Source organism: Leptodactylus fuscus, chromosome 5 (assembly GCF_031893055.1).
Source record: "Leptodactylus fuscus isolate aLepFus1 chromosome 5, aLepFus1.hap2, whole genome shotgun sequence".
NCBI lineage: Eukaryota > Metazoa > Chordata > Amphibia > Anura > Leptodactylidae > Leptodactylus > Leptodactylus fuscus.
The window spans coordinates 130,665,189-130,688,912 of record NC_134269.1 but is presented as its reverse complement, the minus strand read 5'-3'; the positions used below and the strand labels follow the sequence as shown (position 1 = coordinate 130,688,912).

Here is a 23,724-nt window from a genome sequence, read left to right as displayed (position 1 = left end):
TTATACCCTGTACTAATATTATTCATGTACCTTCCACATTGGTTCTCTGGTAGTTTTGGTTCCCCTGTCCTATATGTAATTTATTTGCATCCATTTTGTTACTCTGTTTTCTTATTTTGATTAATTATTTCTAATAAACTTTATTCATTTATGAATTTGTCTTTTTGATAACATTTTTTGCTCTGTATTATCTGTGTGTTTACATATAGAGATAACAGACCCTAGGCTAGATGACAGGACTCTAGAGGCTAGATGAGGCTATAGAGGACGCAATGGTCAGGTGCAGCCCAGGAAAAAGCACTAGGAACAAGCAAAGAAGAGAGGAGAAGGAATGAACCTCCCATAATTTCCCACATCCAAGGAATAGGAACAGGGGAAAGGGACCACCCCTGGGTCAATGAGAGGGCTAGTAGAAGTCCTGAAAGCCCAGGGGAGAAGGAGTTGCCTAGACCCCGGCGAGACCAGGAACTAAAGTAGGAGGACGCAGTTAGCAGTGAAGCACAACTGGTGCGAAAGACGGCCGGGGGCTCCAGAGGCCCAACGGAGGTCAATTGAGAGGAAAAAAAAAAAAAAGGAGGATTGAGGCCTGGTTATGGGCCCCTAGAAGTACCCTGGCGTGCTAGATGGTCTCACATATCTTCTCATATTCACCTGTACTTCGCGCGTGGTAGTGGGACCAACAGCATTCCAGTCAGAGATGCGGTGGGGACTGGGTGACCAGCAAGGTGCTCACCCACAGTGGGGTGCGACTAGTGTGGCGTACCTGCTTTTATTTTGTCTAAAAGTTGTGCTACCAAGTATTAGGCTGAGGGTGCCAATACTTTTGTCCGGCCCATTTTTGGAGTTGTGTTTAAAATGATCAATGATTTGACTTTTTATTCATTTCATTCTCTTTTGTGCTTTTCATTGCAAGCAAAATAAATGAAGATATTAATACCAAAGAATTTGTGATTGCAATCATTTTCTGGAAGAAAATGAATATTATCTGACAGAATTGCAGGGGTGCTAATACTTTTGGCCAACACTCTATATTGACAGTGGTTTTGACTCTCACTGAATGTTACTGTGTATGAAGTAAAGGATTGGAGTACAGGGCTGTGCAAAATGTATAGAAAATGAGAGGGGGGGTATAAAACATACAACCTTTTATATTATATACATATTATAATATATTATTATACAGCTGTATATAAATATATCAATCCAGACTTATCAACCAAAGACATCTCTGGAAAAAAATTTAGATAAACACTGAGAATCTCCTCTTTCATGTAAAAAAAATAAAGTTTGAACATTTTATAATGTCTGAGATAGAACTGTTTAAAGTGACCCTACCTTACCCTCATTTTCTCTTTTCTCATTTACATAATGCTGTTCTCTCGTACACAGTAACATCAGAAACAGCTCTCAACACAGAAAACAAGGGAAATATTGAAAAAATTAGACATGTGTTATAAACTATATTACAACACAATATCAATAACACAGGTACTGTCAAAAAAAAATCAAAAGTTGTCCGAAAATTTAGTTAAGCTTTAATACTGCTTATGTACTGTGAGAGGCCCGTTGGGTCCAAACACAACACCATCCTCTGTGGATCTTATAGGTACTGCCCTAATTGATAGCATATCCAAGCATTATAAAATAAGATCTAGCCATGTCAAAGCATATAAAAGCATATCTTACTGTAAAACCCTTCTCATCCTGTGCATTTATATCAGCACCATGAGCAACCAGTAGTATAATGACCTGGGTGTGGCCTTCACAAGCAGCAAGCATAAGTGCAGTCATTTTCTTCCTGCAAACAAGTATGATACAACAGAAATTGAAAATTAGTTGTCATATGTACATACACACATGGACAAAACGTACGTAAAAAATGTTGACAGTATAAAAAAAAATACAATCAAGCTGATGAAGGGTCTACAAGAGAGTCAGGAAAATTCTTTCTATATACACAAGAACGACAGCAATAAATGATGTGATATTAAAAGGGAACTTGTCACCATGAAAACAATCTAATGACATCATGTTATAGAGTAGGACTTAAAGAGGTATTCCCATGTACATAATCATATCTATATTTGTAGATAATTAAAAGTTAGTTAAACATTTTTGCAAATATAAGTAATTAAAAATTCTGCAGAGTTTCTCTAACTTTCTTAGTGGTGACAGTCTTTTGAGTCTTTTATCTTTATCTTAAACGTTCTATTGTCTGGGACTTGTCAGGAACCCAGCTATGATTTTCTTATTGTAGCTGGGTTATCGGGCAGGGACACTACATGTATCAGAAGATATCCCGGCCGCAGTAAAGAAATCATGGCTGATTTTCTGACCTTAGAAAGTTTCTGCATTGGTGGTCGTATCCATGGCAACCGATCAAGATAACAGACTATCACCACTAAGAAAGTTAGAGAAAATCTTTAAAACTCTGCAGAATTTTTAATTACTTACATTTGCAAAAATGTTTACCTTTTAATCAGCTACAAATTAAAAAATAATTATGTAGATTGGAATACCCCTTTAAGCAGACTGATACAGTTTTGAGAAAAAGTTTCAGTAGGACTAGTCATCTTCATGCTTAGGCTTAGTTCACATGTAAATAACATGTGGCTTATTTTGGCACCGGAAAAAAAACGCTTCCTAATTAGGAAGCTTTATTTTTTACCTTGGTATGCTTTTTGTGGCACTTTTTTTGTAAAAAAAAATGCAATGTCCTTTCACTTCCATTGCTTTCTTCAGGCGGAAAACGCCTGAAGAAAGGTCATGTCGCTTCTTTTTCTCTGCTAGCAGAAAAAAAAAAGCTAGCAGTCTACATAGACTAACACTGTATGGAGGAGGATTATGACGTGGATTCCGCTGTCAAAATCCTCCTCCATGTCCCCGTGTGAACTAGGCCTTAGGACTACACCAAGATGGACATTATTTATTTGAATCTACTGCAGTATCTTGGAAAATGTATGATCACAATCTCTGAATGTCCACAAAACTGAAAAAAAATAAAAAATAAAAAGGTTTCCATATTTTACTCTCTCAATATAATGGCAGAGCCATCCCAAATCCATTTTAAACCATCATTTCCTAAAACTGTGAGAGAGAACAGTTTGTTTACTACCGGAATGAAGGCAAATAAGCAAGCACAGATGCTTACAAACCAAGCAGGAAGCACACCAACAGTTAGCCATGTGAAATTTCAACACATCCTGTGCTATAACATCATTGAAGTCACCTTTCTCCCTACTAGAAGTCTCTGTATATAGATTGATGCCAACTCATCTGGACTGAATTCTGTTAAACACTAAAAAGTTTACTTGCTTATCTAACAGCCGATAAACAATTTTTATTCACAGAATTCTACTTACATTTTATTTAGCATCAAAAAAGTGCTAGCTAGTAAAATTCTCAACTACATGGACTTCAAAGGGTGCTCAATGGTTGGACAAAATAATGGACCATCCAGAAAGTCAGTCTTGATTTATCCTGGAAATCTGACAAACCCAGAAATCACAAAACATTGCTAAAAGGTTTATAGGTTCACTTATTAAAAGGGATCCTATCATTTAAACTCAATTTTTTCTATAAATCACATAGGAATAGCCTTAAGAAAAGCTATTAGTCTCCTACCTTTAGAGGTCTTCTCCGCGCCGCCATTCCATAGAAATCACGGTTTTCTTCGGTATGCAAAGGAGTTCTCTCGCAGCACTGGGGACGTCCCCAATGCTGCGAGAGAACCCTCCAGCGCCACCTCCATCTTCTTCAGGAACGGGCTCTTCATGCATCTTCTTCTGGCGCTGGCTTTGCCCAAGGCCCGAAACCTAGAAGTTTGAAGCCAACCCCCGGAAGAAGACCCGTTCCTGAAGAAGATGGAGGCGGCGCTGGAGAGTTCTCTTGCAGCATTGGGGACACCCCCAGTGCTGTTTGAGCGCTGGGGCCCACCCCCAGTGCTGCAAGAGAACTCATATGCATATCGAGGAAAACCAGGATTTCTACGGAACGGCGGCGCGGAGAAGACATCTAAAAGTATGAGACGAATAGTCTTTCTTAAGGCTATTCCTACGTGATAGACAAAAAAAAAAAAAAATTGACTTTAAATAATATGATCCCTTTAACACATTAATAGCCCTAAGACTTTTTTTTTTCTTTTGCTCAGAAAAACCAAACCAATAAAAGTCTCACAAAAGAGAACATAACCTGTTCTTAATAGGTGCTGCACAATTCAGAGAAAACATTGCTAAAACATGGCTAAGGGCTTGTTCACACGGGCAAGAGGGGGGGATTCTGACGCCGAATCCAGCTCAGAATCCGCCCCCTGACAATGGAGGTCTATCTAGACCGCTAGATTTCTTTTTTCCGTGTTCCAGCTCATGGAAAAAAGAAACGGCTGCCCTTTCTTCAGGCAGACTCCGTGGCTGATTCAGCCCTGGCATCCGGCTGGCAGGAGCACCCTCTGGCCTAGCCCCATTCATTTGAGCCTACTCTGGAGGGGGAAGCCGCAACTGTCGGAAGCCGCGACAGTAGTGGCAGGCGCATTTTGGTCCAATTCTGATGTGGCTTCCTGCATCAGAATCAGGGCTAAAATGCGGGGGCTTATCCCCGTTTGAACTAGCCCTTAGCCACCAGTTTTCTTAGATTATTTGCACATTTTTGGAACAGAGATTTATATTATATGTTAGCACCAAAAGAATATGTGCCCATTGGCAGTTACTTTTTCCTTCTGAAAAGGGGCCATGGTCATACGAGTCACAATTCATTAAAATGTGTTACCAGTGTGCTTTCTGCCACAACATAATAGTCTAAAGCTAGGTTCACATCTGCGTTCAGTTTTCCCTTGGGATAGTTTGCTTGGGGACCCCGCCCGCACCCAAACCAAATATGCTTAAAAAAAAACCTGTTACCCAAGTAAACCATAGGCTACAATGGGATCCGTGTGGTTTCCACCTGAAAAGGGCGAACAATGCGGAGAGAAAAGCACTGCTTGCAGCACTTTTCTCTTCCCATTTTTCAAACAGAGAGGCGAACGGAATCCACATACGGAGAGCCAACGATGGTGTGAACCCAGCCTAAGCTAAGCCAAACAAGAGTTGACAAATTCTAGCAAGAAGCATCTCACCTTGCACAGTTATTTGGTCTGCCCAGCTTCAGCTTTAAAGCTTTTTATTTAAACTCTTGCATTTGTTAACCATAGTGGAAGATGCATAAAATGGGAGTATGTAGACTGCACATTACTTTGAAGTTTCCAATGTTTAAAACAAATCATTTTCATGACCAATAAAAACAGTAACGTGTAGGTACAAACAGACGGAAGGAGGATTTGAGCTTGCGTTTCCAAAACCATGTGGAAACCAACAAAAATAAGCAAGGGAAGTTTAGTTAAACAACATGCAAGCAATTAAGGATTGTGTCTGTAGGACTGAGGCTTACATTTGGTTTAACAGACTGTTACACTGATACATTCCTCAGTTTATGAACAGAATCTAAAATTAAACACTAGTATAAAATACAATTACACGTATACAAACACTCTTGTGACAGACCAAAGCTAGATTTAGGTACCTGCTGTAAGGCTATAGTCACAAGAGACATATTTTAGCAAATGGTACTCAGGATGGTCTTGTGATTAGATAACTGGAAGTCCTTACCTGCAGCATACATTTGGGTTAACATTTCTTGAGAGCAGTAATTCAACACACTTCACAATATTTTCCTCAGATGCACGGGCAGAAACCGCAGCCATGAGTACAGTAAAGTTATCTAGCAAAACAATTAAAGTGCCGAATTTTTATTTCGAATTCATAATATTAAAAATCCAAATAAGTTTCCCAGGTTATGGATAATGTGGATTCATCCTTCTATCCAACTCGCAACACCCGCACCATTCAGCTATTTTGAACAGCTCCTGGCACAGAAATTAAAGAATAAAGCCAAAATCATAGCATCATTCTCCATTTAGTGGTCCTATTTTTAGACCATTATTTCCAGTTCCTATTGGGAGTAGCTAAATGTTGAGGGGGCCAAGTATCTGACTTCTACCCATCTACTATTGATGAACCATTCTGAAGACAGGTCAACAAAATCCACAACCCAGAAAACTCATTCAGGCTGGGTACACAGTGAACATATGCCGAATTTTTACGTTTGCATTTTACATCCAGAACAAAGTGAGCAAAATTTAAAAAATAAAAAAAATCCTCAAACATTACTTAAAAAATCTGAGCCATGTTAAATTATCTTTGCACAATGCTACATTTTCCTGCACCAAAAAAAGGCTAAGTATTTCTGTAGAAAATAAATCTGTTAATTCCACAGTAAAAACACAGTCCGAATAAAACTCTGGTTTAAAATTGGATTTAGACCAGGAAGAGGAAGCTTTTGGTGGAATGAACCAAAATACAGAAGAAACAAAATGTTGCAGAAATAAAAGTAACAACGTAATTTAAAAAAAACACTGAGTATTTGGTGCAATTTTATCCTGTGTTTTAATACTGCACTTCCTCACTGTTTTATTCCTGTGCAAGCTTATCCTTAAGACAAAGGCTGCACATTGTGGGAAAAAATTGGATCTTTGTACTTATTGTAACATCCCTTAGGGGGACATAGTACCACGGGTATAGGTCTGGCCACTAGGAAATAAAGTGCTGGCTCTTCCTTAGTGAGCCATACCCTCTCCATAGACAGGAAGTTAATCAGTTTTTAACCAACAGCAGTAGAAGTCAACGTGTGGAGTAAGAACTAATATGTCCTGAGCCCAAGAAGACAACTCAAGATCGAAGCCAAGATCAGAAAAATTAGAGGGAGGGATCTGTATCCCCAATGAATACAACAAGAAAGGGATTTTATGGCAAGTAAAAAAGTCCAAGATTGTATTATTGGAGGACACAGTATCCTAAAGCAGTCCCAGAGGCTGGGAAAAGAAAAAAAAAAGCCCTGCAGTTGACCAAAAGCACAAGAGCCTGATAGGCCTAAAATGCAGACAAGGAGGAAATCTGTTTTGGAACAGCAGGTATACAAGCATGAAGAACAGGGTATATCAAAATGATTCATTTAAATAACATCTAATACCCACTGTAGATCATCAAATAATTGCATTTTCAAAAACCCAGAATGAGGGCCAAGATACTGACGGAAGCCCAGAGGACAGCAACGATAGACAATGAATGCCCAAAGAATGAGGAGCCAACTGGGACCCAGAATAAAATGGAGAACCAGTTAGAAACTGCAAATATCCTAAAGATATTAAGCCAGAGTGCCAAGATTGATGCCTCGAAGGCTGCCAAACCCATGCAAGGACCATCAATAGAGGAAAAAGAAGAAGTTGGAGCAGTGAGGGGGTTTGAGACGCAACCCAGAGGCACTAAACTGTTTGTGACAGATACTGTCCAAGAACAAAGAAGGAAGGAAGGTGGAGAAAGAGAAAAGCGAGCAAATTTAAGCATTGTGCAGGGAAGAACAAGTGGAGTAGATCCAGAGAGAAATCAAAATAAAGGCAGACAAGAAGGAGAAAGTGGATGTCTACTGTCTTCATGCTGCTATGGTTCCATATTACCCAACTTATGTTGAAAGGGAGGTAGCTGGAGAGACCCCCTAACCCTGAAAAGGGGGAGGAGGAGAGAGAGCACGAGAGAGCGATTGTGGGAGATGGAGCTCTATCCAATAGTTAGACAACCTAGTCACAAACTGGACAAATAATTACAGAGGGAACCTAAGGGGATTAGGTAGATTGGAAGGCCCTCAGGATTTAACAGAGTTGCAGGCTTCACAGAAGTGCACAATGGAAGACCTTTAGCGAAAAATCAGCTCTGTGGGAGAAGAGGCACGAGAGCTTGAAGGGTGAAGAAGGCTAGGAGCAGGCCCATATGGTAGTCAAGATGGTCAGAATAGGTCAGATGTAAAAGAATCGAAGATGGGGGGCAGCTTTGCGGAGGTGTGCACAGCACATACTAGGGCAGTGGGCAAACACCAACACTAACCAACCAAATGCAGAGAGGCCAAGAGGCAAAAAAGTTTGAATGAACAGCGAGCTCACAACTCACCTGGGAGAACATAGGGACAGAGGACTAAAATATATCCAGAGCCTGGGGAAGGGGACCAAAGAACAGATCTCAGCCAGAAAGAAGGCAAACAATAAAGGGAGGCCCACAAAAGTCACGCCTCACCACAAGAAGCTAGGTGAACAACAGTCTCTACCCAACAGGAGGAGGTAGGCAAGTAAGGAGAACACTGCAAAAGCTCAAGGGCAGGCAATCAGCAGCTAAAAGTTTAGAAGAACCATGAAGCTTGGGAGGACAGTCATTTGAGGAAAGAGAGACAGAGGTCTAGCAGGAAACCAGAACTAGTCTATATTGGTCTTCCATGCAACAGAATAAATTTCATAGTTGAAAAAAAAGGAGGAGGAGACATGGGGGGGGGAATGAGGCAGGCAGAAAGAATCAGGGAGCCCCAAAAATACTGCATTAAAGAACCAATGCCACTTGAAGGCCAAGACAGCAAGTAGTGAGATCTCAATATCAGTACGTGGCAGAAGACCTCTGGGAAAGGGTACTGAGTAGAGGTTGCCTGCTAAGGTCGCCATTAAGGGACGCAAAAGCAATAGATTCCCTGACAGGAAATTTGTAACCATGAGAAGAACAGGCAAACTGGGGTAACATCCTTCAGAATAGGAAAAATGCCTATTAAATAGCAGAAGGCCAGTCATGCCTGGGGAAGGCAGCTTGGAACTGATCTCACTAAGAGTGGAGAGAGACCACACAGAAAGTGACATGTCAAGATGGACCAGGGGAAGTCCATAAGCTCCAGCAAGCAAAGTGGGAAGAGGAGTGTTTCAGAGAAGCAGAGGCCCCCTAATCATAACAGGCAAGGAGAGACTCCCCAGGGGAGCACTGATGTACTAGAATGAATGAATGAATGAATGAATATCCTTTCTGGGAACCAAAAGTCATAACCAGCTTAGCTCATTCACATGATGTAGGGAATGGGCTAAGAGACACATAGACCTGGAAGCAACGTAAGAGGTAACCGCTGAACCAGGAGTCTGGCAATGGATTGAACGAGGTCTACAGAAGACAGGACACCCTACTGGGGTCTGACAAGAATAGGAGCACTACACACCATCAGAGGATGAGTAGCACATGGAGGACTGGAACAAGTCAGAAGTTCATAGCAAGCCAACAAACTGCAAGGTTAGTAACCAGAGACTACCAGAAGGCCACATCGAAGCAGATCACTCCACAATAACACAGCAGAATGCAGGGGATCTCTGATGGTCCAATCCTGGAGTTAAAAGGAAGATGAAACATAGAAATGCTCAAAACAAAGAAGACTAGGCGTTGAGGGCGGCTGAGGCCCTGGGTGACTGCCTCCAGCAAGGTATGTGCCTGATGTCTGAACCAGACAAGAGCATAACTAAAACAAGGTAATGGAAAGAGATCTCATTAGATCCATTTCCTGAAGAGGGAATGCCAGGATGGTTCAGAGATGCCCGAATCGTTGAGGGGAAGAAACAGTAAGATGACGACTAGACAAGGCAGGGCAAGTCAGATGAAGTACTGCTGCAATAACCTAGACAATCAGCTGGAACCAATGGCCCACTTCTAACAGGCGAACTAATGAATATACAACATAATAGGTAGCGTTACGAGAACATTAAAAATAAAAATGAGTAGGCGAGTTATATACACAACAGTAGAGTAAACAAAGGCCTTTCACCATTTTGTTTATTCTTGTTTCTCTTTTCTATTGCATCTTGTTCAATCAAGGCCCCAAGTGTTAAACAAGGAGTGTCAGGAAGCTGCAATTTAGACCTAGTTTTTGCGCTAACAGACTACATAGACCTCTATTGTGAGGGGGCGGATTTTGAGGTGTATTTGGCATCAAAATCCGCCCCCTCTTGCCCCGTGTGAACGAGCCCTAAGACATTCATCTGTACACTGTGCTAGCACTATGTCAGCTTAGGCATGGATTAGTGTGGTCTATAAGGTCTCTAAGAATGTTACATTGGCGCAGTTCCCTGTAACAGAAACTGAAAAAGAGGCACACAGCCATGCAGCCTGTGAAAGACATACACAGGCATCGTTGGAGGCCTTTAAAAGTGTGGCACCTAAATAAAATCAGCACCATCCCCGTAGAGTAGACTGTCTAGGTGTTAGGCCGGGTTCACACAATGTCTTTTGGCACGTAATGTGCCACGTAGACACCGCGGGATCTTTTGCGGGCCGTATACGCTCCCATTGTTTTCAATGGGAGCCAGTACCGTATAGGAGGCGCTATTTTTGCGGCCGTGATTTTGCGGTGGCCGCAAAATAGCACCGCATATACGTGTCAAAAGACATTGTGTGAACCCGGCCTTACCACTCCACAGAGAGGGAACTTAACAGGGTTCCAAACAAGGTCAGTGCCTGTTGTGAAGCAAAGGAGCCATCATCACAAGAAAGAGGGGAAGTGTCAGCCTCATGCAGATGGAGTCCCACACAGCCTGCATGGAATCCTGCATGGCAGGAAGGCAGTTCGTTCAGACTTAGGGCCTCAGTCGGAGGGGTCCCCCAGAGGCAGGCCAGCTTTTCTTCATGAAAAGAAGTCTCGTGAGAAAGTGTCTAAGAGGGAGGCAAATGGAATTCTAATAGAGAATTGGATCCAATTCCTCCAAGGTACTGGCACATCACCCTAGAGACAAAGGGGATGGAACAGAAGGAGCATTAATCAGAGCTCCAAACTGCAAAAGGGGCCAAAAGGAGTTGCAGCACAAAAAGCTATAATGAAAGAGGGCACCCCCTAGCTTCATGCAAAAGATGAAATGAGGCTGAACCACCAGGACCGTATCACTTCATGCCACTGTGTCTTGAACTGAGCAACATTATTGTCTTGAGAGAGGGGCTATGTAGGCCAAGGTGCTAGGCCAGAGTCACACCTGTAGTGGGGGAAGCATCTTAGTCCATAATAACCCCATTAGCGCCTAAGCTACTGCAAGGGTAGTGAATGGCTCAGAGCCTCTGGAGTGAGGTGCTTATCTTAGGGGGCTGCTCCCCAGGTCCTGGCACCAATGGGGAGATGGTTACTCTATTGCTAAGCCCAAGCCCAAGGGTCAATAACCATGTGCCTGAAGGAGGCTGTAGGCTGAACATGGGAAAGAGGCCTGAGGTAATGGGTTTGAAGTCAGAGACTTCAGCTAACATGAGCCTGTGACAGATAAGGAGGAGTAGCCACTGTAGCAAGGAAAAAGGACTGTACTGGTCGTACATATTAGCAGAACACCAGTCATTCGTTCAGTCTCCTCATGAGGGCAGAACGTCACCCATAGCAGGAGGTAGACGTACCCACAAACGACTTGATGTGCACAGGTCAGAGCAATAAGGGCAAGCCCACTCCAACCTTCACAATAGCAAAGGCCCATCCCACCCTTGCAAAAGCTGTCTCCCGCTCTGACAGAGGGGAGAAAGACACTCCCCCTAGAGGCAGGTTAAAAAGCTTGAACTGAAAGGAAGAAGTAGCACTTCACTAGAGGGAAGAAGGGCTAAATGCAGCCTAGGCTGGCAGAAGCCTAGGACTGAAGTAGTTCAGCCAATCTATGGCAGGAAGGACCCTGAAACTGAGTCCCTGAGAAAGAAAAAGGGGTGGGAAATAACCTGGGAGCTTCACCCTTTTTGGAGAGGAGACCAGGGACACAGTAAGTTCACCTTACTAGGGGAGCATGACTGGGACTAACATGAATGTATACTGTGCTGCAGCACAGTACTGCAGAACTTAACAGTAGTGCTGTGTACTTGGAGGGACAGTAGATGGCAAGCAGCAGGGAGGGGATCCAAGGAGTGAAGCTTACTCACACAGCCGATGTCTTCTGGGGCTTGCAGAGTCACACCTTTGGTAAACTCGCACTTAAAAGTGGGATTAACAGCACTCCAACTGCAGACAAGTAGGGGGACTGCGTGACTGGTAGTGAGGAAAGACATAGGCCTGTGAAGAGATACCCTAGCTGCCTGCCTCCTAGCACCCACAGTGGGGTAAAACTAATATAGTGATGCACACTGAGGACCTCCTGTAATCTGAAAGACAAAATTAAATAAAACTAAAACAACAAAAAAAACCTTTATGCAAAGGTGTGTGGTCGCATTGTAGTGACTCCACAACTGGCCCTTCTTTTAGTTATCCCTGGCAGGATTTCGGCAGTGAAGCTGCTTTTTGTTACCCTGTGGTTTTTTTGAGCCAAAGTCAAGACTGGATTGACTAGAAAGGAGAAATGTAAGTGCTTCCTTTATTTTTCCCATTTTTTTAGCAGCTACTCCTGACTTTGGCTAACAAAATAAATAAATTAAAAAAAAAAAACACTGCAAAATCGCCAACAAAATAAAGCAGCTTTTCTACAAGGGGCCTTAGCATATGTGCAAATTCAGGGTACTTTTACACGCTATTTTTGATGTAGTATTTTATTCAGATTTCAAAGCCAGTCAAGCCTGAGTAGTTTAAAAAACAAGAATAGATATACACCTTTCCCCTTGCGATCCCCTCCTAATGTTGACTTAAAAAATGCATTAAAATGGCACATATGAAAGCACACCTAAAGGACCATTTCACACCTGTACAGCAAAATATCATAGAAACACTCTTCTGTCATGTCCGTGGCTCTACCATCATTCCTAGAAATTTCAGAATAAATGGATTATTGGTTACTCTTGCTTACAGGAGTGTCCCAACAAACTGTCCAATCAGTGCTTACTGTGTAGGAACACATCACCTACAAAGCACTGAGGTAAATAATCATAAGAAAAACTAAAAGATATAAATATTTAAAAAGTATTAGTTATAATGAGCATGAAGATATTAGGTCACAATACATACCTCTTTCGAAGTTTGCATTGGCTCCTCTATTCAGAAGAACACGTACCAATTCCAAATTTCCAACAGTAGCAGCATACATCAAAGGAGTCCAGCCAAAACGGAAACAACTCTCAACATTTATTCCTGACAGAAGCAAAAAATATGACATGATAACAGATCACGCAAACACATTAAATTAATGTAAGGGTGCTATTTTACCTTATATACTCGAGTATAAGCCAAATTTATCAGCACAGTTTTTGTGCTTACACGATACATGGAATTTTACCTATAATCTTTATTAAAAGTTATGTTTTATTATTTACTCCTTCTGTGACACGGATCTCAGATAGGGCAGCAGAAATCACCTGGCAGGTTTACATTAAAGATTAACCCAGTAACTTTGCATAAATGAATAGAACAGGTGAATATAAGAAAGGTTGTTAAATATATTTTTAAAGAAATGTTTTCTTCTCCACTTTTAAGGCAAAGTTACTTTCTACATATTAGCCTATGCGGGCTGCTAGAAAAGACACTCAAAAATTTGCTTCTGCTATACACTGCTACTAACGGCTCTTAACACTGCTAGGTTTGAAGATAAGAGGCTACCAGTGCACAGAATGAGGCAATAAATAGATGGGGTTAATTTGTACTTGCTGTAAAAGCCTTCTCTCATTGTATTCATTGGGGGACAAAGCACCATGGGATTTCCTAAAGCAGTCCTAGAGGGAGGGAATTACAAAGCCATGTGAGCGACCTAGCACATAGCCTCTTACAGAACTTACAACCCAAGCTGGCATCACCAAAGGCCACTGAGTGGCAAAACCAAAAAAAAGGAAAAAGAGGCCAGAGAAAGGTTCTGGAACAGCTTCGTGAAAGTGTGGATAGAGGACAAGGTGTCAGCCTTGCAGACTTGGACAGCAGAAGCCTGATGCCATACAGCTCAGGAGGCTCCTGACATTTATTGTAGAAAGAGAAGTCACACAGAGAGGCAGCGGACTATCCTTCAGCCAACAGGCCTCCTTGATAGCAGACCAAACCCATCTGGAGATGGAAACTTTGGAAGCATCCAGGTTGGCTGGAAACCGCTCGGTGTTAAGTTTCTTGAGAACCTGAGAGAGAAGAAGAGGAGGAAAAGTGGTAAAGTCCAACCAAGGAATCACAAGAGAGGTGGTGATGATGGCCTGAGGGTTCTGAGACCTGGCTACTTAGAGAGTGAGCATCACTGGAGAAAGATCTGGAAAAGAGAGCACTTGCTTGGGTCAAGCTTTTCTTGGCTTAGGTAGTCTGCAGCCCAGTTGTTCATGCCTGGAACATGGACCGCAGGCAAGGTCAGAGCATGACTCTGCAACCAAAGAAGTGAGTGGGAGGCTTCTTGCATGACCATGTGTCTCCTGGTGTCCCCCTGAGGGTTCAAGTAGGCAACATGGTAGAGTGGTCGGTCAGAACTATGACATGTAGCCCTTGGAGGAGAGAGGGCCAATGAGACAGGGTTAGGAAGATGGCTCTTAATTCCAGTAGGCTGATCTGGATGGAGGTCTCGGATGTAGACCACAGGAAACATGCGGAGGCAGAAGGATCAGGAGCTCGAGGCTGCATGAATGCTTTTCCCAGAGAGTTAGAAATGTAAATTGCAGAGGGCGCAAGTTTAATTGAACATAAAGGTATGGCTTCAAAGGTTGAGACCAACACGTCCAGGAACTGCATGCAGAGACAAAGTGAACACTGAAAGTTCCTCCGAAGATGGGACACACCAGATTGGAGGGCAAGGATCTTGCCCTGCAGGCAGTTCCTGTGGAAGAGAGGAGGTTCTGGCAAAGAACCTGTGGTGACTGCTGAGGTTCCTGTGTGAACTGCTGCCAGTGGTTTGCCTGTATGTTGCTGAAACAAGCCACATGTCTAATTAGAAGAAAGAAATTGTGATCCAACTGTATACAGTACTGATCTGATGAAGGGGTGGAGCACCCTGTGCGACTCCTATACCCCGAAACGCATCATCTGATATATCCGAATTCAATAAACACTCACCCTAACATCATCTCTGTCCCGAGTGAACGTGTTTAACTGTCATCTATTGGTATATCCGATACTCACCTGTTACAGAGGAACCTTAGAAATTACCACAGATCTAGCAACATGGTTGCTCAGTGGTTAGCACTACAGCCCTGCAGCACTGGAGTCCTGGGTTCGAATCCTGCCAGAAATATCTGCAAGGAGTTTGTATGTTCTCCCCGTGTTTGTGTGGATTTCCTCCCATAATACAAAGACATGCTGATAGGAAAAAAAGTACATTATGAGCCCTATATGGGGCTCACAATCTACAATTCAAAAAAACAAAAACAAAAACCCCACAGATTTACTCTTACGCTGGGTTCACACCAGCGTTCGGTCTCCGTACTTAGGTTTCCGTCTTCTGTTAGACCGGGTCTGGCCGTGAGCGTTCTATGCTTTCCGCAGCGAAACCCTTTTTTTAAACCGGACACAAAGTTCTGCATGTCTGACTTTGTGTCCGGTTAAAAAAAACAAACGGTTTTGCCACGTAGAGCATAAAACGCTCACCGGCGCTCACAGCCGGACACTTTTCAAACCCATTCAAATGAATGGGTATGAAACATGCCTGCTGGTTTCCCTTTCCTGCGCAGTTTCGGCAGGAAACGAAAACCTGTATAAACGGAGACCGGGCGCAGATGTGAACGAGCCCTTAATCTAACTTAGTCTGATAAAACATGTAATCCATGGATAGTCTGCCAGATTCACATGAAAATGGGCACCCAAAGCAGAGACCTGCACCTTCAGCATACTGGTGGATAACCCTTTTTCTAAGCTTTTCTGGAGAAAATCCAGGATTTCCAGAATCGGGATTACCCACACCCTACTCAGGAGATATCCTAAGAACTCCAGGAATTGAAACCAGGTCTTAACATAAAAGTTGGTGGTAATAGGCTTCCTGCTTTTTAAGAAAGTTGAGATATCTACCTGGAGAAAAACCCCTTGCGGCTAAAAACCCCCTATCAAGTTCCACTCCGTCAAGTATGGAGATGGGGTGATTAATAGGACCCTGCCCTAAAAGGGTTGGAATCTCTGGGATGATCCAAGGGTCGGTCATAGACAGGATCCTCAGAAGAGAGAACCAAACTCTCCCTTGGGCAGAAGGGAGCAATCAGAATGACCCTCGCTCGCTCCTCCGTTATTGTCCTGGTGACTTTCAAAATGAGAAAATAAAATGGAGGGAAAGCACAGACCAGGAGCTGAGATGACAGAATACAAGAGCGTCCTGTGTATCTCCCAAAAGCAACTTACACATTAGATCTGATATGGGGTGTTGAAGGGATTAGAGGAAAGGAGGGGGAGGATCCATGTTTATTTATTTTTCCTCTTGACATCCTACCCTGTTTCCCCGAAAATAAGACACCCTCCCCCTTCACCTTCCGGATCACATACAACCGGCAGTCATGCCGACACTCCGCTAATTGTTCCCCGCTTCGTTTGCCGATTGTTCCCCGCTCCAGTCGCTGCATAAAACATCCCCCGAAAATAAGAAAGGTCATATATTTTGTTAGATAATTAATTATAAGAACATGCCTTATTTTCGGGGAAACAGGGTAGTAGCTTGAATACTTGTTTTGGCTACGGCGCTTATACCCCCTAATCAGACCTATGCGACTATCTGTAGTCTAGCTATCCTACATTTTGATAGGTGATGGTGGTTCACTTGTGGGGGAGCAATCTTATATTAAATATTTTAGCGGGTATTAATAAAAGCTTTTGAGTTTTAATTTGCTACCCTATATTTTTGGATACTCACTTTATCCCCTGTTTTTTTTCCAAGAAAGCACAGACCAGACTGAATTGCCACATGTGGGATATAGTGAATCTACCCCAAGTGGTGATTCTCTGGGATCCACAGGAAAAACAAAAACAAAAGAGAAACAAAAGCAAAAAAAAAAAAAGTTGGCAAAAAGATCTACCTCTGGCATTCCCCAGGTTTCCACTATTTGCCAAAAAATTTACTGGTTCAATTCCCACTCCTAGTGTCTCAGGACATACAGACTTTAATCTGCCTAGGAGTTCTGGGACCTCCTTACCGTATGTGAAGGGCAGAAAGGGAGGGAATGAAGGGCTCCCTCAGAATCAAGGATGTGGTCTGCATTAGGGAAAGAGATCTTGTACCCCTCTGTCTGACATAAGCAACCACAGTCCTGCTTTCAAACAGGATCCTTACATGACGACCGTGAATCAGGTGGGCAGCCTCCCTCAAGCTCATTAGAACTGCCATAAGCTCCTACAGATTCAAGCAAGTGACCCTGAAGGGGTCCTGGCTCTATAGGGTACCGCAATGTTTGGCTTGAAGGACGCTCCTACTGACTCCTGAGTCTGTCTGAGGAAACTGTCCGCCTTTTTATCCAAGGAATCTTTAAATGAGCCAATGTCTGTTTGGAGGCCATAGAGATAGCTACGTCTAACATAGAAACTGAGCCCCACCAACATGAAGCTTCTTCCTCAAAGGGGTATTTGCACTTCAACACTCCCCCACTCCCAAATATGAAAATTAAAGGGGCGTCCCACAGCCACTTACATGTCCCAAGACAGGGATAGATGCAACGTCCTCCTGGCACCTATCATGGACCTTGGATTTGGCTGTTGGCTTCAAGGAATGATGCTGCTGCTACAGTATCCTCCTCCTCTATCTTCAGAGCAGGGTACAGAGAGGCTACTGGGAACTTCACTATAAACAGATGCCTCCATCTGTGTCCTCTTCCTTTAAATAATCCTTTCCCTTCAGCAGAAGGCATGCTTCTGCTGCCAGGACTTACGGTTCCTCTAACATTCATCAGAAGTCAAATTTTATACTTCTGGCGGGCCATTTACTCTTGGAGCTGGAACAAGAGAGATGAGGGCACACGGCGAGTGGCATGGAAGACATAGACTTAGCAGCAATCTGGGAAGGCAGATGTTCCTGGGTTTCCACCACAGACCGCTCAAATTTGGCAAGGCCACCTATTGCCTGGGTAAGGGAAGTCGTTCAGTCCATAGAGAGTCCAGAAGGTTCCTGAGCTGGTTAAGGCGAAAAGAAGTGAGAGCAGATGGGCACAGACTAACAGCATGATAACTTTTTAAAACAGTGGGCACAAGTATAAAATATGGTGGCACCAGGAGAGGCTAAGGTAACCTCGGGGCGGATAGTCTACCAGACTGCTGGGAAAATGTCCAATCCCCAACTGCTGCCGAAAAAAAGCTTTCTGAGAAGAAACAGGACCTCTTACAGAACTTTCCTGTTTCCACAGAATTGGAGGAAGAATCCTGGAAGCCCAGATGAGAGACTGGCCTAAGTGACGGACGGCCAGAGGTGAGAAAGAAAAGCAGGGGCTGGAATGGGGTCTCTGAGGATGAAAGGGGCCAACCCAGGGAGAGACTGGTGCAGGACAAGAAAACAATGCAACGCTGGGCAGAGGTGAGGGTGATTCACTACCTTCCCAACATGGAAGCCCCTACTCAGATTCCACCAAGGCAGCATACCAACCTGCCCAGAGCCCATAAAAGAGCCTATAGACCAGCCAACAGAAAGGTGGGGGGGGAGGGTTGGGGTCTAGAAATAACCATTCCGACGTTATCTTTGGGTGTCACAGGGTTACCAGCATTTCAACCGTGGATACAGCAGTGGGTGACCGGCAAGGCAATTGAAAGAGTGCAGCAACTGCAGGGTGGTGCAACTAGTGTGGCGTACACACTGAAGACCCATCTCCACCTGAAAGAAAACGGATAATGATGCAAGACAGAACTCAGTGGAGAGGCTATACCCAGCGGCCGACATCTTTTGTTATTCCTAGTGTCAGCCTCCTAGTGGCCAGGTCTATACCCCTGGTGCAGTGCTCCCCAATGAAATAAGCGAGAAAAAAAAAAAAAAAAATCTCACTATACAGTTCACAATATAAACTGGCATTTTTGTCATGTGATGCCCATAGTGTCCAGTGATTGTGCAAGTACTGGCCTTGTACATGACACTAGTATGGTATTGATGGTGGTCAGAAGGAAACTTGAAACTGCTTGTGCTATGTATCTCAAATTACTCTAAAGCAGGGGTTTCAAACTTGGCCAGGCAAATGAAGTTCAGCGCACTGTCGGCTTTCCCGATCTGTGCCCCGGGTACAGCGCCATCGGTCCCGGTACCGTAGCGCTTTATAGTCAGAAGGGCGTTTCTGACAGTTAGCCAGGGACGCCCTTCTGCCCAGCAGCACCTATCGTGCTGCACAGTGTGAGCGGGGAGGAACGCCCCCTCCCTCTACTCACACAGCTCGTCCATAGACTAGTATTGTCAGGAGAGGGGGGTTTCCTCCCCGCTCACACTGTACAGCGCAATAGGCGCTGCTGGGCAGAAGGGCGTCCCTGACTAACTGTCAGAAACGCCCTTCTCACTATAAAGCGCTACGGTACCGGGACCGATAGCGCTTTACCCGGGGCACAGATCGGGAAAGCCGACAGTGCGCTGAATTCACAGCACTGTCAGCTTTCCAGCAGTATATAGAACTGCCTGTGCCCAATCTGATGAAAGGTCCTCTTTAAAGAAGAAGGAAACAAATCTCCTTAATACTTTATTATTATTATTATAACTTAGATCTACAAGTGTTATATTCAAATGTACTACGCATTTACGAAAAGTTTACAACTAGAGGTATGCTTTAAATTTAACCGTAGAGGTAACACAAAATGACGACTCATGTAGACACGACACATGAACACCTAGAGCAGGGGAACAAGAGCACATCCAGGAGCAGTGTGACAAGTACTGGGTCACTCTGGGGGAACATTAAATTGTGTGGGGCCAGTACTGTAGTAACTTAATAAATTTGTATTGAATGGAATTTGTAAGGAATGTAGCCCTTCAACTTCATTTGCCTGGCCAAGTTTGAAACCCCTGCTTTAGAGTAATTTGAGATACATAGCACAAGCAGTTTCAAGTTTCCTTCTGACCACCACCAATACCATACTAGTGTCATGTACAAGGCCAGTACAATCACTGGACACTGTGGGCACAGGCAGATTAAGAATCAGAAAATGAGGTAATCACTCATACAGTATATCAAGTGACTGCTTCTTTGACATCACATGACAAAAATGCCAGTTTATATTGTTTACATTAAAGAGGACCTTTCACCACTTTTGGGCACATGCAGTGTTATATACTGCTGGAAAGCTGACAGTGCGCTGAATTCAGCGCACTGTTGGCTTTCCCGATCTGTGCCCGGTGTAAAGAGCTTACGGTGCCGGTACCGTAGTGCTCTATGGTCAGAAGGGCGTTTCTGACCATTAGCCAGAGACGTCCTTCTGCCTCGCGGCGCCAATCACGCTGTGCTGTGGAGCGGGGAGGAACTCCCCACTCCCGCTCCTGATAATGCTCGTCTATGGACGAGCTGTGTGAGCAGAGGGAGGGGGCGTTCCTCCCGGCTCCACAGCACAGCGCGATAGGCGCCGCGAGGCAGAAGGACGTCTCTGGCTAATGGTCAGAAACGCCCTTCTGACCATAGAGCACTACGGTACCGGCACCATAAGCTCTTCACACCGGGCACAGATCGGGAAAGCCGACAGTGCGCTGAATTCAGTGCACTGTCAGCTTTCCAGCAGTATATAACACTGCATGTGCCCAAAAGTGGTGAAAGGTCCTTTTTAAGAGACGCATTCTTAGTACTTGTGTCTACTAGAAAAGAAACTTTTATTAGTAATGAAAACTGTCTATTTAAAAATGACTTGGCATCCTTTAATAGGTGACGTTTGACTGATTCAGGCAAGGCACAATTAGAATTTCTTCTCTACCTCTACCATTCATGAGCAATTGGAGCCATTAGATTGAGAGCCAATATGCCTATAACTCCCTCTACAGTCAGGTGGGCAGTCCTGAGCTGGAACAGACAGACACTAACCACCCACCTACAAACACAGAGCCTAATATGCCTATCAGTTACTGAAACTAACAGAACTGATTGCTCAGAAATGGAATGGAAACAGCGTAGTAACACCTATCGAAGGAAGCACAGAGCTAGTGGAGATGGTGATAGGCCCCCTTTAAGGTTCTTGTACTTTAAAAACTATTTGGCATGTCATAGTAACAAGTTTTAATCACTGGTTGCCTGGGTGCAGAGAACACCTCTGATTTGTGAGACAGAAGTGTTAAGAAACGTACTCCCTCAACTGCAATTGTCTCTCCTCATATAGTAGGTGTTAATAATGTACAGCTCCTCAAAGTCTGTAAGTCCATACACACTGACTCTTTGAATGAAAAGCAGCACTGAATGAATGAATGAGCCTAGCACTTAGCTGAGAGCTTCTGTACTTTTGCTTTAGCAATTGATGGCGATCTCAGCACTTGGGCCCCACTGATCAAAACTGGACGTGCTGTTAAAAGTTATATGCAATTTCTATAAAATGGCAAACCCATATCATAGCCAATGGGGCAGTTCTAATATTGATATTATGACTTGACCTTAGAGGAAAATGTACTATAATGGTCTATATTTTCATATATCTCTGTGCACCTAACTTGAGAGAACATTTTTATGACTCGCATAATAATTTAATATCGCTCTCACCTGAATCTAAGAGATCTTCAACTAACTTCACATTTCCTGAAGTGAGAGCGTTCTTAAGAGAATCTTGATGGCTGTCTGTGCACACCTTTGTATTCAGGTTCTGTGAAAAAAATTAACAGAAATTGTGGAGTAGGTCCACTTATTTGAAGAAAGAAACTCCAAGCAATGGTTTAGAGATCCAGCAGGCTATTTATTGTATGCAATCTTTAAAGAGGACCTTTCATGGGTTTGGGCACAAGCAGTTCTATATACTGCTGGAAATCTGATTTTTCCCGATCTGTGCCCCGGGTAAAGAGCTAGCAGTCCCGGTACCGTAGCTCTTTACAGTCAGAACGGCGTTCCTGACAGTCTGTCAGGAACGTCCTTCTTCACAGCAGCGCCTATCGTGCTGCACAGTATGAGCGGGGAGGAACGCCCCCTCCCTCTGATCACAGTGCTCGTCCATAGACAAGTATTATCAGGAGGGGATGGGCGTTCCTCCCCGCTCACACAGTGCAACGCAATAGGCGCTGCTGTGGAGAAGGACGTACCTGACAGACTGTCAGGAACGCCCTTCTGACTGTAAAGAGCTACAGTACCGTTACCGATAGCTCTTCACCCAGGGCACAGTTCGGGAAAGTCGACAGTGCGCTGAATTCAGTTACAGTTCATCTGTAAAGAATCTATATCGGTTACTGACTTTCATGGGGAATTTATATAGAGAGAGCAAGCTATCCTTGCCACCCAAGAAACAGACATCTTCGGTACTTGACAGACTACCCCATAATCATAATCAAGTCAGCATTCCAGCCGCTGTGAAACTACAACTTCCAGCATGTTCCATTCACTTCTATGAGGAGTTCCAAATAGGGCAGATCAAATATGCATACTGGGATTTATACAGCTGGTGAGCTAAGGGTTGCCTACCCCCGCCATAGACTTTAACGCATTAGTTATAAAAGTTGGTTTGGCCTTTAACCCCTTCCCGCCGGTGACATTTTTTGATTTTCGGTTTTGACTCCTCTCCTTCCAAACCCCATAACTTTTTTATTTTTCTGTTTATAGAGCCATAAACGGGGTTGTCCTGGATAAAATGCAATTTCTACACTAATCTAAACACCCTTTCCCTGCCTACTTCCTAAATATGACTTACTTCAGCAAAAATGTATATTTATCGGGGTCACACGGTGGCTCAGTGGTTAGCACTGCAGCCTTGCAGCGCTGGAGTCCTGGTGTTCAAATCCCGCCATGGGCAAAAAAACCATCTGCAAGGAGTTTGTATGTTCTCCCCGTGTGTGCATGGATTTCCATCCCATATTCCAAAAAAAGACATACTGATAGGGAAAAATGTACATTGTGAGCTCTTTGTGGGGCTCACAATCTACATTTAAAAAAAAAAAAAAATGTATATTTATCCATATTCATGACCGCCACAGGCACATTTTATGATTATCCGGTGACACTGTTTCTGGAAATGAAACGTCACCAATGCTACCCGCTCACCCCATCATACTTGCCTGTCTTCTTGTCCAAACTTCCTTCCGTGGGAATGCCGACTCCTCGTCTTTGACGTCTGCTGGTGCATGTGCAGACCGGAGGAGTCTCCCATGCCTGCACAGTAGAGATGGAGTGCCAGCTACAGCGCAATACTGTACTCATAGAAGGAAGTCTGGTCTGGAAGGCTAAGGCCCCACATTGCGCAAACGCAGGTTTTATGTTGCGTTTTTTAAGCCAAAGCCAGGAGTGGATTGATCAGATGGTAGAAGTTTAAGAACTTTATATATCTCCCATTCCTAATATTACTAGAGATGAGCGAGTACTATTCGAAACTCCCTTTTCGAATAGCACGCACCCATAGGAATGAATGGACGCAGACAGCACGCAGGGGGTTAAGTGGCCAGCCACCGGCAAAGTCTGTGTGCTGGCCGCTTCCATTCATTCCTATGGGTGCGTGCTATTCGAAACGGCCATTTCGAATAGTACTCACTCATCTCTACTTATTATCATCCTTGGCTTTGGCTCAAAAAACCGCAACAAAATCTGCAGCAAAAAAAGCTGCGATTCCGCAACGTGGGGCCTTGGCCTAAGACAGGTAAGTATGATGGGGTGGGATGAACTAGTGACGCTGGGTTCACACCAGCGCCTGAACTCCAGAAGACAGAAACCTGTTATGCCGAGTCCAACCATGATCGCCAGTAAGCGTTTTATGCTCACCAGTGAAACCGTTTTTTTTAAGCCGGAGACAGAGTACTGCATGTCCGACTCTCTGTCCGGTTTAAAAAAAACGGTTTTGCCACGGAGAGCGTAAAACGCTCACCGATGCACACGGCCGGAGACTTTTCAAGCCCATTCAAATGAA

General features: G+C 43.8%; 1 protein-coding gene across 1 annotated transcript in view; it reads right to left on the bottom strand.

The window, feature by feature from the left end:
* ASZ1 (ankyrin repeat, SAM and basic leucine zipper domain containing 1) overlaps positions 1-23,724 on the bottom strand; it is a 78,836-nt gene that overhangs the window by 52,131 nt on the left and 2,981 nt on the right. The window contains exons 2-5 of the mRNA XM_075275867.1: positions 21,387-21,486; positions 12,826-12,948; positions 5,640-5,751; positions 1,687-1,798 (exon numbers count right to left, since the gene is read on the bottom strand). Coding sequence (XP_075131968.1) covers positions 1,687-1,798; positions 5,640-5,751; positions 12,826-12,948; positions 21,387-21,486 — 447 coding nt within the window. The remainder of the gene's footprint in view (positions 1-1,686; positions 1,799-5,639; positions 5,752-12,825; positions 12,949-21,386; positions 21,487-23,724) is intronic.